At 38.4% G+C, this 14566-nt stretch overlaps 1 protein-coding gene across 1 annotated transcript; it reads left to right on the plus strand.

Moving 5' to 3' along the window:
- Nucleotides 1-3902: 3902 nt before the first annotated feature.
- LOC120082259 (proline-rich receptor-like protein kinase PERK3) lies at nt 3903-14261 on the plus strand (the record flags this gene model as incomplete). Its single annotated transcript, XM_090309855.1, has 5 exons — nt 3903-4473; nt 6040-6188; nt 6512-6724; nt 13394-13543; nt 13853-14261. Coding segments are annotated over 5 exons (1179 nt in total), but the record flags the coding sequence as incomplete, so codon positions are not given.
- Nucleotides 14262-14566: the final 305 nt, after the last annotated feature.

The raw sequence follows: 14566 nt of genomic DNA on the forward strand, positions 1-14566 counted from the left end.
TCCTCCAAACTCAAACAAACCCTCCTAACCAAAATAGTTAGAGCCCACAATTCCTGGGTTCTCACCCTGAGAAGACCAAAGGTTCATTGTAGTAGTGTCTCTATTTGGTTTGTGAAGTTCTTGAAAAAGGTCTTCAAGAAGTTGCTGACTTCGAGGTTTGTGACTGTTCGAGGGATTTACAAGAAGAAAGGTTCTTTCAAGGTAATATCTCTTGGATCATTTTCTTCTTTCAAGCATGCTGTAATTTACATTGAATGCATATCTTGTATGTTAACTGTAAATTTAGTTTTCAATAAAAATAGAATTTGGACGATCCGCTTCCGCTCAAGGATCTCCTTGTTAAACGAGTTCCGTCAATTGGTATCATAGTCAGGTTATAGTTCTAATTCTAAGTTCCATTTATGTATTAAATTCGTTTATAGTTTTGGTGGGTTTTAATTTCTGCATTGCATTTTTATGATAAATATATGTGGATGGTTTGTTGATGGATGTTTAGGGGATAGAAGTCTTTGTTTATGGCTTTCTGTTTAAATCTACAAAGTTAATTTGTAAGGGGTCCCTGCATTTTTGGGCAATAAATTGCAATCAAGTCTGTATTCGTTTAAGTTTTGAGTCCTCGTGAGGTTTTAGAAGAAAGGTTGCAGTGCGTTTCGATGGAGAAGACGAAACTGTTGGGGATGATGCCCTAAAGTCTCATGTCCTATAGTTTGTAAATACAATTGAAGGTTCTCATACCGAGAGTTCCATGAGCGTGTTCGGATCGCTCCGATCTCACAGTGACCGAAATAGAACAATATACATACAACACATACAGTTATGCAATCATAACTTAATTAACAGCATGCTATGAACAACAAAAACATAAGGGAAAAAGTTCCATACCATTTGAAGACTATCTTCAATCTTCAGAACTCCAACGCAGTTGAAGACTACCAACGCCTGGCGAGAACGTCGACTACAACAACACGATCAACGCAAACACGAACGCTGCAACGGGAACGACACCACCATTAATGAGTCCTGGGTATTCTTGGAGTGAAAACCCAAAGGGTAGACTTTGGTAAATTTGGTAGAGGACGGAGGAAACGTGTCGTGTAGAAGATAAGCAAGTGGGAGAGTAAACAATGCTATCGTATAACAGAAGTGCTTATCGCATAGAGGAGCTATATGATCATGTAGGAAATGTTGAACGATCGTTTAGGAAAAATGTATACGATTGTTTAGTTGAATCGTGAGGTGGACGATCGTTTAGGCGGAGAAACAACTATCATATAGGCTCTCAGGCGATCATTTCACGAAATCTTTTTGGGCGAAAGAATGAATATCGATTGCACGATTCAAATTGAAAACTTTTTTCATTTTTAACCCATCAGTTACCATAACCAACGATGCCCATTACTCACGTCCGAACGTGGAAAAATGATTAATTATCATATAATTAATCAATTAATTAATTTATAAATATAATCATATTATATTTATATCCTATAGTTTGATAACACATATCTACTATAATATTTTCTCCTTTACTTGATATAAATCATATTTATATCTAATTTCCTCCAAAATAATGTATTTCATACATTTACCAATTATATCATACATAATTAACCAATCCAATTATATCATGTATAATCGAACTTCCTCTTGTCAATTTGAACATTTCAAATTAACCCAAACACTCGTTCTCAACTTTATCCACGCTACCCAGGGGACCTAATGGACCTGTGGCTAGAAGCTTTAACGGTACGTGAATAGATGACTAAACTCCTTAGCCACGAGATCCACCATCCGTTAACTGTCAGACATTCCACTAAAGACCAACAGTTGAACCCTTCTTACCACAGATATATTTCTGTGTCCATCGAATGTAACCAATCATGAGTACGATGACCCTTCATAGATGCTTGTAAGTACAATTGGGCCAAATTACCGTTTTGCCCCTGTAGTTACATCTCACTCCTTAAGTACCACTGATTCCTCTAATGAACAATATAACATAGTCCAATTATGTGTGAACACCTCTCGAGCCAAGAGAAGGTGTGTGATGCCACATCGTTCAAGCCCCGGAATCAGCCCTTAAGGGAGCCATTTCCCTGCCTCGGGGAATGAGTGAATTCCATTTTGTGTAGCTGAGTTCCCAACTCTCAAATTAGACAAATCCCCAAAATGGTAGGTTTGAATCGGCGATGTGGCCACTCACACCCATACAAATCAAAGAATCGCCCTCAATGGCAAGAATTCCTAACTCACTTAGGATTGAGGTCATGTTACCTATCGTCATCCTGGTGTAGTAAAGTCTCTGTCATGAGCGATGTTATATAACGAGACGTTAACATTTCGTGATTAGGTCATATACAAACTCTTTGTATAGGATGCCCCCGCTCGGATAAAACATCTGTGACAAGTCAAAACACTTGTGACCATTCCACAAAGCGGGCCACATCCGTAGCGTTACCAAGATAAGGTTTCCCTTCTTTATCCATATACTACAGACCATTTTGGTTATCTCTCAAGACATGATCCACTTGTATGTCACCACATACATGCTTGAGTCACATACACATAACCAGGGATTTTATATTTATTGGTTTATGGTAAAGCAAATAAAATAATTAACCGAGCAAAATACAAGATGTGAAGTAAATATCATATATTAACAACACAAGTGTTCGTACATACTGTTTACAAACTATAGGACAGAGACTTTAGGGCATCAACCCCAACAAGTTTGTACGAATGCTTGTGATGTATAATATATGATATTTTCTTCACTACTTGACTTTGCACATTAGATGTTTTATTTGCTTTACCACAAACTAATAAACTAAAATCTCTGGTTGTCATTATGCAACTTAAGCATGTATGTGGTGACATACAAGTGGATCATGTATTAAGTGATAACTAAAATGGTTTGTAGTATATGGATATAGGAGGGAAACCTTATCCTGGTAATGCTACGGATGTGGCCCACTTTGTAGAATAGTTACAAGTGTTCTGACTTGCTACAGATGGTCTGATCCTGATCATTTGCGTGGGGATATGTGAGTGAGGACGTCCTATACAAAGAATTTGTATAAGACCTGACCATGAAGTGTTAACGTCTCGTTATATAACGACGTTCATGACAGAGACTTCACTTCACTAAGATGACCATAGGTAACATGACCTCAATCCTGAGTGAGTTGGGAACTTCTATCATTAAGGTCGATCCTTTGATTTGCATGGGTGCAAGTGGCCAGGTCGCTGACTCAAACCTACCACTTTGGGGATTCGTTTGATTTGAGAGCTAGAAACTCGGCTACACAAGATGGAATTCACTTTTTCCCCGAAGCAGGGGTAAGTAGATAGATTGCTCCATTAAGTTGATCCCGGGACTTGAACGATGTGGTGCCATACACCCTCTCATGGCCTGAGAGGTGTCCACACATAGTAGGACTATGTTGTATTGTTCATTAGAGGGATCAATGGTACTTAAGAAGTTAGATGTAACTATAGGGGCAAAACGGTAAATTGGCCCAACTGTACTTATGAGCATCTGTGAAGGGTTATTATACTGTTGATTGATTATATCCGATGGACATAGAAATTGTGGTAAATTAGTCAGTTATTTACGTACCGTTGGAGCTTCGAGCCATAGGTCCATAAGGTCCCCTTGGTAGCTCAATGGATTCAAGTTGAGAATCAGTTTTGGCTCAATTTGAAATGTTCAAATTGACAAGAGAGAGTTCGATTATATATGATATGATTGAACTAGTTAATTATATATGATATAATTGACTTTATGTATGAGATACATTACAATGGAGGAAATAGGATATAAATATGATTTAAAATCAGTGGAAGGAGGAACACTATGGTTGGATATATGAATATCAAACTATCATGCTTAATGAATATAATATGATGAAGAGGAAGAAACAGACTTGTTCGAAACGCATTTGGAATGGCGGCAACGGCATAGCAACAAGAAACCGCCTTCACTCCACAAATCATCATCAAGCGGTAATGTCAATGAATCGAAATCTACGATTCTGCAAGTTCAAACGCCGAAAGAGATTTCTTCAGGAGGAGGTGATTCATCTTCCTCGCCATTCTCCATTTCCGATGACTTCAAAATCTCCGCCTGTTCGATCTGCCATATCCGACGGCCCGTTGTTGGATGGAGGAGGGATTTCACTTACGCAGAGCTTCATGCGGCTACCAATGGCTTCTCAGAGCACAATTTTCTTTCGGAAGGCGGGTTTGGTTCGGTTTATAGCGGTGAAATCGATGGGATCAGGATTGCGGTCAAGCAACATAAACTTGTGAGTTCTCAAGGGGAAAAGGAATTCAGGTCTGAGGTTAATGTTCTTAGCAAAGTAAGCCATGAGAATTTGGTGATGCTTTTGGGTACGTGTAGAGAAGCAACTCGCAGGCTGCTGCTTGTTTATGAGTATGTCTGCAATGGATCCTTGGAGAAACACTTGTCAAGTAAGGATTTCTACATGGAGCTTGTAGTTATTGTTGATCTTTTAAAATCTGAATTGGTTATATACTTTGTTTTTCAGAAATGTTTTACAAATCGTTTGTGGATCATAGGAAAATATTTTTCAGGTTAATAGCCACTTTTGTTGTGAACTTTCCTAATAGTAACGATTTAGTCCATGATTTAGTCTTTTCACTTTCAAATTTGTAATAATTTAGTCCTTGAGCTTTAACATCTAATGACATAGTTCATATTGTAACAATTTACTTCTTATCATGCGAAATTTCAAGTCCGAACTAACTTAATTTTCAATTTTTGATTGTGGACCGACTTGACCTTTAACTAGACTGTCAATCTACTTATTTAAGAAATTTCATTAATTTTTAAAAATTTACTTCTTATCATGAAAAATTCCAAGTCCAAACTAACTTAATTGTCAATTTTGATTGTGGAGCGACTTGACCTTTAATTAGACTGTAAAGAAATTTCTCATTAATCTTAATAGTATTTTTAATGATAAGTCTAAATTGTCACAAATTGTAAGCTATAAGAACTAAATTGATATTTATGAAAGTTTAAGGAATAAATTGTTAAAATTAGAAGTACGAGGACTAAATCGTTACAAAGTAATGTTCAAGGACTAAATTGTCATCTTCACGAAAGTTCATGACAAAAATGATTTTTACCCTATCTTTTTAGGTTACTTGTTTGGTATTTGGTTTTAGACGAAGAAGTTCTATGTTTTCATTTCTAATTTGCATATTGTTTCTTAGTATTGTGCATTGTGGATTCTATCGACAAAGTAGTCTTGGGAGGATGGTTTTACTATTTTTCTTTTTAAGTTCGAGGTACTTGTGTATATTTGATAACTGTGTTTCACTCTATTGATCATATTTGAAAATTGTATAAATCGCAATTATAGAGCACTATGAAAATAATTGATAGATTCTAACATTCTTATTCTTATTCTATTTTTTTTTTTTTTAAAAAGAGCCTAGCTGCTTTTAGTATTATTATTATTATTATTATTATTTAATTTATATATTTCTTTTCCTTCTGTTTTTAACAAACTAAAGCGCAGAGACCTAACGCTGTTATCAAATGCATTATTGTGTCTCTCTCATCGGGAATATGAAACAAAAAACGAATTTCCTTGTTTTCTCACCATTTGGTTTTTTAAAATTAAGTTTTTATGAACCGTTGCTTCTATCTATGAGTTTCTTTGTTTTGGTACCTACCTTTAAGAGATGTTTCAAATTACTCAAGTTGTGAAAACTAAAAAAATAATTTTTAAAATTTTCTTTTTTTTTCGAAATTTGACTATGAATTCAAATGGTTTTTTAGAAAATACGAAAAGTGCTGTGAAGAATTGTGAAAAAAATAGTCACGAATTCTCATAAATCAAATGTTTATCAAACTAAATCTTAATTAAATATGTAGCGAAATGTTTGTTGTGTTTACTCTTAGCGTATTTTTAAAAGGAAATAATTGTTATATGGTTTCATTTTTCTTTGTAAATAAACTAAAGTGTAGGTTATCAAATACGCCTTTTTTTGGTGGAATTTATGCAGGGACTGTCCATAGACCTCTGAGTTGGGAAAAGAGGATGAAGATAGCTAGAGGCGTTGCTAGAGGCTTACAATATTTGCATGAAAATAACGTCATCCACAGAGATATGAGACCAAACAATATCCTCATAACTCATGATTATGAGTCACGGGTAAATTTCCTGCCTGCGCTACCATGGTTGTTTCTTAATTGTTAAGTGTTCAGAACACTATAATGCTAAACTATTTATTAAAAATATACGTTACCATTTGTTAAAAATACTCTTATTCTTCCAATGGTTGTAAATTGTTATATTATTCTCGATCTTTCATAATGTTTTAAAAATACTCTTATTCTTCTGATGGTTGTAAAGTTACCCATATTGCAACTTCCGAAAGAATAACTGTATTTTTTAAACAAATGCCAAAATTGAATGGTACTCTTTATAATTTTTCTTTTATAAATTAAACGGTGCTGCTTCTTTCTCACATTCAGCTAGGAGATTTTGGGCTAGCAAGAACTCAGTATGAAGACTCTGCAGAGACGAGGGTTGTTGGGACATTGGGATACTTAGCACCAGAATATGCAGAATTTGGTAAAGTATCTACCAAAACTGATGTCTATGCCTTTGGCGTCGTCTTATTACAACTTATTACTGGATTGAGGACTACGGATATGATATTTGAAGGAAAGAGTCTTGTGGGTTGGGTAAGTAATAACCTCTTTGCTAAATTATTTTGATCAGCTTGCCATTCTCTAATAGAAGCTATCTGATTGAACATATTATGCTAAATGCGACACAGTATAATTTAGCTGTTAAATACTGTTACTGATCATATGTAGCCCTGATGTTTGTCTTTTAGTACAAACTGATGAAAAGCAATAGAATAAAAGAGAAGAGAGGCACACAATAGTTTACGTGGAAAACCCTATAATTGGAAGAAAAACCACGATATAGAATGTTTCTTATTAATTTTCTGATACTAACAATACGGGAGACTACACATATAAATAGAACAGTAGGAAACCCTAGGGCACAGGTAAAAGACAAAAACGCCCCTAGGGAAAACTCTCCTATTTTCAACACTCCCCCTCAAGTTGGGGCATAGATATCGGTAAGACTCAAGTTGTTAACACAAAAATCAAAGTTTTGTTTGAGAAGCCCTTTTGTGAAAACATCTGCGATTTGTTGACTGAGGGAATGTAGGGAATACAAATGCTGCCACTGTCTAGCCTCTCTCTAATGAAATGTCTATCAATTTCCACGTGTGTTGTTCTGTCATGTTGCATTGGATTATTTGTGATACTTATTGCAGCTTTATTGTCACAATAGAGTTTCATTGAGGATCACTGTCTTGATTGAGATCTGTTAGGACCCTTTTCAGCCAAATCTCCTCACATATTCCTAGACTCATGGCCCTGTGTTCTGCCTCTGCACTGTTTCTGACAACGACTCCTTGTTTCTTACTCCTCCAAGTAACGAGATTACCCCACACAAAGGTACAGTACCCAGATATTGACTTTCTGTCCACAACAGAACGTGCCCAATCAACGTCCGTGTAAGCCTGAACGCACCGTTTGTCAGACTTCCTAAATATCCACCCCTTACCAGGAGTAGTTTTCAGATATCTCAGGATGTGTTCCACAACCTTCATATGTTCTTCATAAGGAACTTGCATAAACTGACTGACTACACTGACAGCGTAAGATATGTCAGGTCTAATATGAGATAGGTAGATCAATCTTCCAACAAGACGCTGATATCTTTCCTTATTAATCGAAACACTATTATTTAAGTTACTAAGTTTAGCATTAACCTCCACAGGGGTATCAACTGGTTTACAACCTGTCATACCTGTCTCCTTGAGCAGGTCAAGGGTGTATTTCCGCTGAGACACTTAAATCCTTTCTTTTGACCGAGCCACTTTCGTTTCGAGAAAATACCTCAATTTTCTAAGATCTTTAATTTCAAACTCCTCAGCCATTCTCCTCTTCAGCCTGACAATCTCTGTAGCATCATCACCAGATATGACAATGTCATCCACATACACGATAAGGACCGCAATTTTCCATGATACTAACCTTTTTGTAAACAGAGTGTGATCTGGATACCCTTGACTGTATCCTTGAGATTTTACGAAGGAAGTTAATCTGCCAAACCAAGCTCTTGGAGCTTCAACTCATATAAGGATTTCCTTAGCTTACAGACTCGGTGATTGAACCGACTATCGAACCTCAGGGGGGACTCATGTAAACTTCTTCTTCTAATTCCCCATTTAGATAAGCATTTTTTACATCAAGTTGATGGAGAGGCCAATCTCTGTTAACTGCTACTGATAGAAGGACCCGGACAATGTTTAGCTTTGCCACTGGGGAGAAGGTCTCGGAGTAATCTATTATGAAGGTTTGAGTAAAGTCTTTGGCAACCAATCTCGCCTTGTACCTATCAACTGTTCCATCAGGCTTGTACTTTACTGTAAACACCCACTTGCATCCCACTGTCTTGTTGTGTCCTCTAGGAAGGGTGATCCGATCCCAAGTATTATTTTTCTCAAGTGCTCCCATCTCCTCCATAACTGCAGTTTTCCATTCAGGAATCTCCATCGCCGTATGTATACTGCTTGGTATCGTAATTGTGTCCAGGCTTGTAGTAAGGGCCTTGAATTCCGGGGACAAATTACTGTAAGACAGACAACTTTGCAGTGGATACTTCGTGCAGGATCTAGTACCTTTCCTCAAGGCAATGGGAAGATGGAGAGAGGCATCATAACTTTTCTTTTCACCTGACTCCCCATCACATTCAGCCTTCTACTTGAGAGTCTCATCATCTGAGGAACTTTTTGCACATTCACCCTCAAGAGTATCACCTGCTGGAGTAGTTTTTTTCGAAATTATCACCACTTGCAACCACATCATCTATGCATAAGGTGTCCTTGGCACAATTATTGGTACTGTCGAGGACTTCTCTGCTTTTACCCACATTATTTTCAACACAAAGGTCATTTTCAACACAAACATTGTCATCACTAGAGGTAGGAATACGGAATACCAGTACTTGGAATTGATGCTGGGTCTAACTCATGGACCGGAGCTAGAGAAGTAACAGGTGACACTATTTCTTTTATGAGATTCTTCCGATAGTATGTTATCCAAGGAACTTGTTTGGTCGGAAGGACAATTTCGTCAATATCCATGACAGGCTCAGGAAGAACATCCCCAGGTTCAGACTTAGAAAGAATAATCTCAAGTTCAGATAACCCTAATGAACTTGGACTCCAATTAGTCTCTTCACTAGTACTCTCCCCCTGAAGATGCCTAATGGGAAAGAAAGGCTGATCTTCAAGGAAATTAACATCCATCGAGACAAAGTATTTACGTGAGGACGGGTGATAACCTTTGTACCCACGTTGATGAAGGGGATATCCAACGAAGACACATTTCTGAGCATGAGAAGTGAATTTAGTGCGATTAGGACCATGGGCGTGGACAAACACGACACACCCAAACACCCAGAGAGGGACATCAGGAACAAGGTGGTTATAGGGATAGAACTCCTTGAAACACTCAAGAGGAGTGTGAAACTTTAAGACACAGGAAGGCATGCGGTTTATCAGGTGGGCTGCCGTTAAGATAGCATCCCCCCACAAGTAGGACGGTAGGAAAGTAGACAACATAAGAGAGCGAGCGACTTCAACGAGATGGCAATTTTTTCATTCAGCCACCCCATTTTGTTGAGGAGTGTACACACACGAACTCTGATGAACAATTCCCTTAGAGGCTAAAATTTCCCGGAAAGACTTACTAAAAAACTCACGACTGTTATCACTTCGAAGGATGACGATTTTTGTATTGAACTGGGTTTCCACAGTGGTATAAAATTGTTGAAATGCTGACGAGACCTCAGACTTATCGGTGAGAAGGAACACCCAGGTAAGCTGAGTGTGATCATCAATAAACGTCACAAACATCGTTTGCTAGTAGAGGTAGTGATGGGTAAAGGACCCCAGACATCACTATGAATGAGAGTAAACGGTTTAGACAGCTTATATGGTGGAGACCTCAATGAGACACGATGTTGTTTAGCTCGAATACACACATCACAAGTCAGACCAGAAATATTAATATTATGAAACAGATGGGGAAATAAATATTTCATATATTGAAAACTTGGATGCCCGAGACAGAAATGCCATAACATGTAATCTTTTTCGGAAGTAGATAAACAAGAAGGAAGTAAACTAGTCCTATCACATAACCTAGAAGAAGTATCTGCATTAAGGAAATAGAGCCCCCATCATGCCGGGCAGTGCCAATCGTCATCCTTGAGCTTAGATCCTGAAAAACAACAACATCGGGTGAGAAAGTGACCTGACATCCTAGATCTCTCGTAATCTTACTTACAGATAATAAATTATAAGAAATTTTGGGAACATGCAGCACATCGTGTAGGGTTAAATCCTTAAAAGGAGAGAGATGACCCTTTCTTGCCACAGGAGCGAAGGATCCATCTGCAATTGTTTCTCTCATTACCGACACTTGGACAATATGAGATAAACTGGTCAGAAGAGCCAGTTAAGTGATCTGTAGCCCCTGAATCTAGAATCCACGACTTGCTACCATTCACACTAATAAAACCAAAAGATTGAGTCATATCTGATTGGGCAATCGCACTGACACCCACAACACTGGAGTCATTCGGACTAGTTCCCTGATTCTGAGGCTGAGAGCTACCATTAGCTGACTCACCTACTAATGCTCGTCCAGACCCTGACTGACGTTGTTTACTATTAGGCGGACGACCATGCAACTTCCAGCACTGATCTTTGGTGTGCCAAAGTTTCTTGCAGTGTTCACATACTGGAGGAGGCTTATTGTTCTGTTTATCATTAACAGGACCAGATGTTTTAAATGCAATGGAATCTGTCGAAGAGATCAGTAAATTGTTCATGGCACTGGACCTGTCTTCCTCTAGACGAGTTACAAAACAAACTTCCATGAGGGATGTATTGGATGATGGCCCAGGATTCGACTCCGTACGGCATCGAAGATAGAATTTAGGCTTGCAAGGAAATCATAGACCCGATCGTTTTCTTCAGACTGGAAGTGTTTCACTCCCCCGGAAGGACAATCCCAAACCATCTCACGACATAGGTCCATCTCTTGCCATAGTAACGACAATTTATTGAAGTAGGCTGTTACATCCCTCGTTCCTTGTTTACATTCATGAACTTGCTTGCGTAAGGTGTAGAGCCAGGAGGCATTCTGTCGTTTGGAATACAACTTCTGAACGGCATCTCAGATGTTTCAAGCAGTAGCAGCATACAGTAGGAGTTTCCCTATCTGAGGTTTTATGCTACCTATTAACAGAGATCGGAGTAAAGAATCCTCCCTCTTCCAGACACGTTCTTGAGGGTCACCAGGTCTTGGTTTCGGTATCTCATCCGTTAAATACCCGAATTTATGACGACCCTCGAGGGTCATCTTGATAGATTGTGGCCAAGAAAAGTAGTTTTGCCCATTCAATTTTTCTCCAACAAAAAAACCTGCAGTGTTTCCCATAGACTCAGACAGGAAATGTGCTGTAGGTAAAGTAGGGAAAGAGGTTACCGGATTTTCGGAGTACATCGGTAGATTAGACGGGAAATCTGACGAAATACCCGAGGTTGTCCCAAGTGCTTCTTCGAAGGTGGCTGTCTGTTGTTGAATAGATTCGTTTTGCTGTTTAAGTTGAAGTTGAAGTTGGGTGAATTGTTCCTAAATATAGTCAAGTTTCTGTCCAGGATACGGTGATGATGATGATTCCCCCACTTCAAATTTGCCACCCATAGGGACTTTTTGATCGAGACTGCCACCCAAGCTTGGCTAGAACGGAGGCACGGTCGGCGCCGGGCAGAAACCTCGGCTGGGATCAGCGGACGTGGGTTGGGGACAGTAGCTGGGACCGAAGTGCTGCGGCTGGAATCGGTTGGGTCACGGCTGAGGAGATCCACGCGCGCGCGCTGGAATCAGTCTAGAAGGCTCCGACCGGTTGAAAGCCGGATGGGTCGGGCTAGAAATCGCCAATCGGCTGGCGTTCGATCATGGACAGCTCGACGCGAGGTTGGAAGTCGCTGAAGGCCTGGCTTCCAATCGTCTGAGGCGCGCTGCCAGGATTCGTCTGGTTGCTGTGCGGGTCCGTCCGGTGGCCGATCTAGTCGGCTGGCTGGATCTGCTGGTTGCCAATCCAGATGGCTGCTTGTCCTCTGGGTTGGGCTGCTCCAATTGGCTAATGAAGATGTGGTAGGACCATCTGGAAGTACCATTCTCTAGCGTTCTGTACGACAGTGGCTATATCGGTGGTTGCGGTGCCAGATGGCATTTGTGATTCTCCTGTTTGGTTTTCCTCAATGGTGGCCAGGGTTTCATCTCCATACTCTGATACCATGATAAAAGCAATAAAAGAAAATAGAAGAGAGGAACACAATAGTTTACGTGGAAAACCCTATAACAGGGAGAAAAAATCACGATATAGAATGTTTCTTATTAATTTTCTGATACAAACAATATAGGGAGACTACACATATAAATAGAACAGTAGGAAACCCTAGGGCAAACTCCCTTATTTTCAAGACAAACTAAAGAGAATGATAGATAAGTGAGATTCACTGATTTTGAAAGAATGCGCATGTTTAATCTCTTGTATAGAAGCTCTGAGGCCATATACAACTTGATTGACATGGGGAAACAAGTAGAAATGAACTTGACGAGGTTTTTACTACTTTACTAAAAGGGAGATCAACAAAAGGTTGGATTTAATTATCTTATTCAATCTTTCCAAGTTTAATGTCAATATTAGAATTGAAACTAATAAAGTTCAAATTTAAAATCAGCTTTTAGAACTCAGTACAATAACTATATTATTAAATGTGATATTTTATTTTAATTAGAAAAAAATATTGACCACACACTACAAGTAGCTATTATAGTCTGATGTGCTCTAATGTTAATCCACCATAATTATTAGTGGAATCCATTCTGATGTGCTCTTTTCTTTCAAATCGCCGTGTTGGACAATTAATTATATGTTATAAAGTCGACGTAGTGTTTCTAACAATGACATTTCTTTCAATTTTGCTGAAGTCCCCCCTTTTTTTCTTTTTTTTTTTTTTTGCTCTTTGAAAAGTTCTTTATAAGAGATTCAGTGGAAGATGATAAGGTCGGCATAATCTTGATTCATATAAGATGACAAATCGACTAGAATGGCCCAACAGTGGGAATATGTTCACATTACATGCTCCAATCTGCTTGACTCCTGAGTGCCAGTATGTGTGTGTATCCATTACCGGATACTTCAATATTATTAAGAATTTACTAAAGGAAGTTATTTTGTTATTTTAGGCAAGACCATTGCTAAAGGAAAGAAACTACCCTGATTTAATAGATCCAAGGATAGCAGACTCCCATGATTTCTACCAACTCTTTTGGATGGTTGATGTAGTAGTGAAATGTCTGAGGAAGGATCCTCGCAAGAGAATAACTATGAATAAGGTGAATACTCTCCCATACTCTCCCCATATATTTTTAGATTCATATCTTTATTTGTAGTCGCCCTTGGTTTTTGAAAATGAAGCTTGTACTTCCACTTTTTGTTTTTTGTTTTGTTGTCTGAACTTTAGGAGTGCTTCTAAAGTCAAAGCAATCTTTTGAAAAAAAAAAAAAAGAGTACTTAAAAACTTAGGTTTGGTTTTTAAGCTTACCTAAGAATTCAAATGGTTCCTTAAAAAATGAAATTTCTGGTTTAGTCTGTCTGCTGTTTAGTGATTCGTTTGTAACACATTATTTCTATACATGTAATAGGTACTTGAATACTTCAATTACCTAATGGATGGTGACCCGACCGGCAATGTTGGAGACCTTTCTCCAGCAGAATCGTGCACACCCACCAATGAATAGTCGACACCTTCGAATCACTAGGTGATAGTTCATCCAATAAATGACCGACAGGTAAACCAAATCTTGCTGGAAACTACTGGGACATTCAACTCTAAATAACAAAGAAAAGGAGATGAGAGAAGAGATATTATGTGGTGTTTAGGAGCTAGGATATATAGAGAAGTACATTTCTGTTTTGTTATACTGTTTCAATGTGGCCATTAAAATGGTTCCAAATTGCTTCCTGTATTTGATAGTTTGTAGCTGTGGATGTGAGGTCGCTCTGAATGAAGGTTGGCATTGGAATTGGAATTGGAACTTTCAACTTATTCAATTATTTTGACTACTTTTTTTTTTCCTAGCAACTGATCCATTTCCATGTTTGTACTGAAAGAGGACATGTTTGAAGGCTCTCCTTTCTTTAGCTTGTTTCAAATGAATACAAATCTATTTCATTAAAGTAGGGAATCAGGGATGTTTGTTGTTTGGTGAGTTAGGGTTGGATTTGTTTGAACTAAGTTTTGCATTCGTGACCTAATTGCTTTAATGGTAATTTTGTTACCTATTTGTGGGGCCAACTTAGGGCATGCCTGGGTTTAACATTGTGCGAGAATAAATTTGAACTTATCTTTAAGCTAA

This window comes from Benincasa hispida, unplaced genomic scaffold (genome assembly GCF_027475165.1).
Source record: "Benincasa hispida cultivar pf3 unplaced genomic scaffold, pf3_genome.v1.1 HicScf348, whole genome shotgun sequence".
Lineage (NCBI taxonomy): Eukaryota > Viridiplantae > Streptophyta > Magnoliopsida > Cucurbitales > Cucurbitaceae > Benincasa > Benincasa hispida.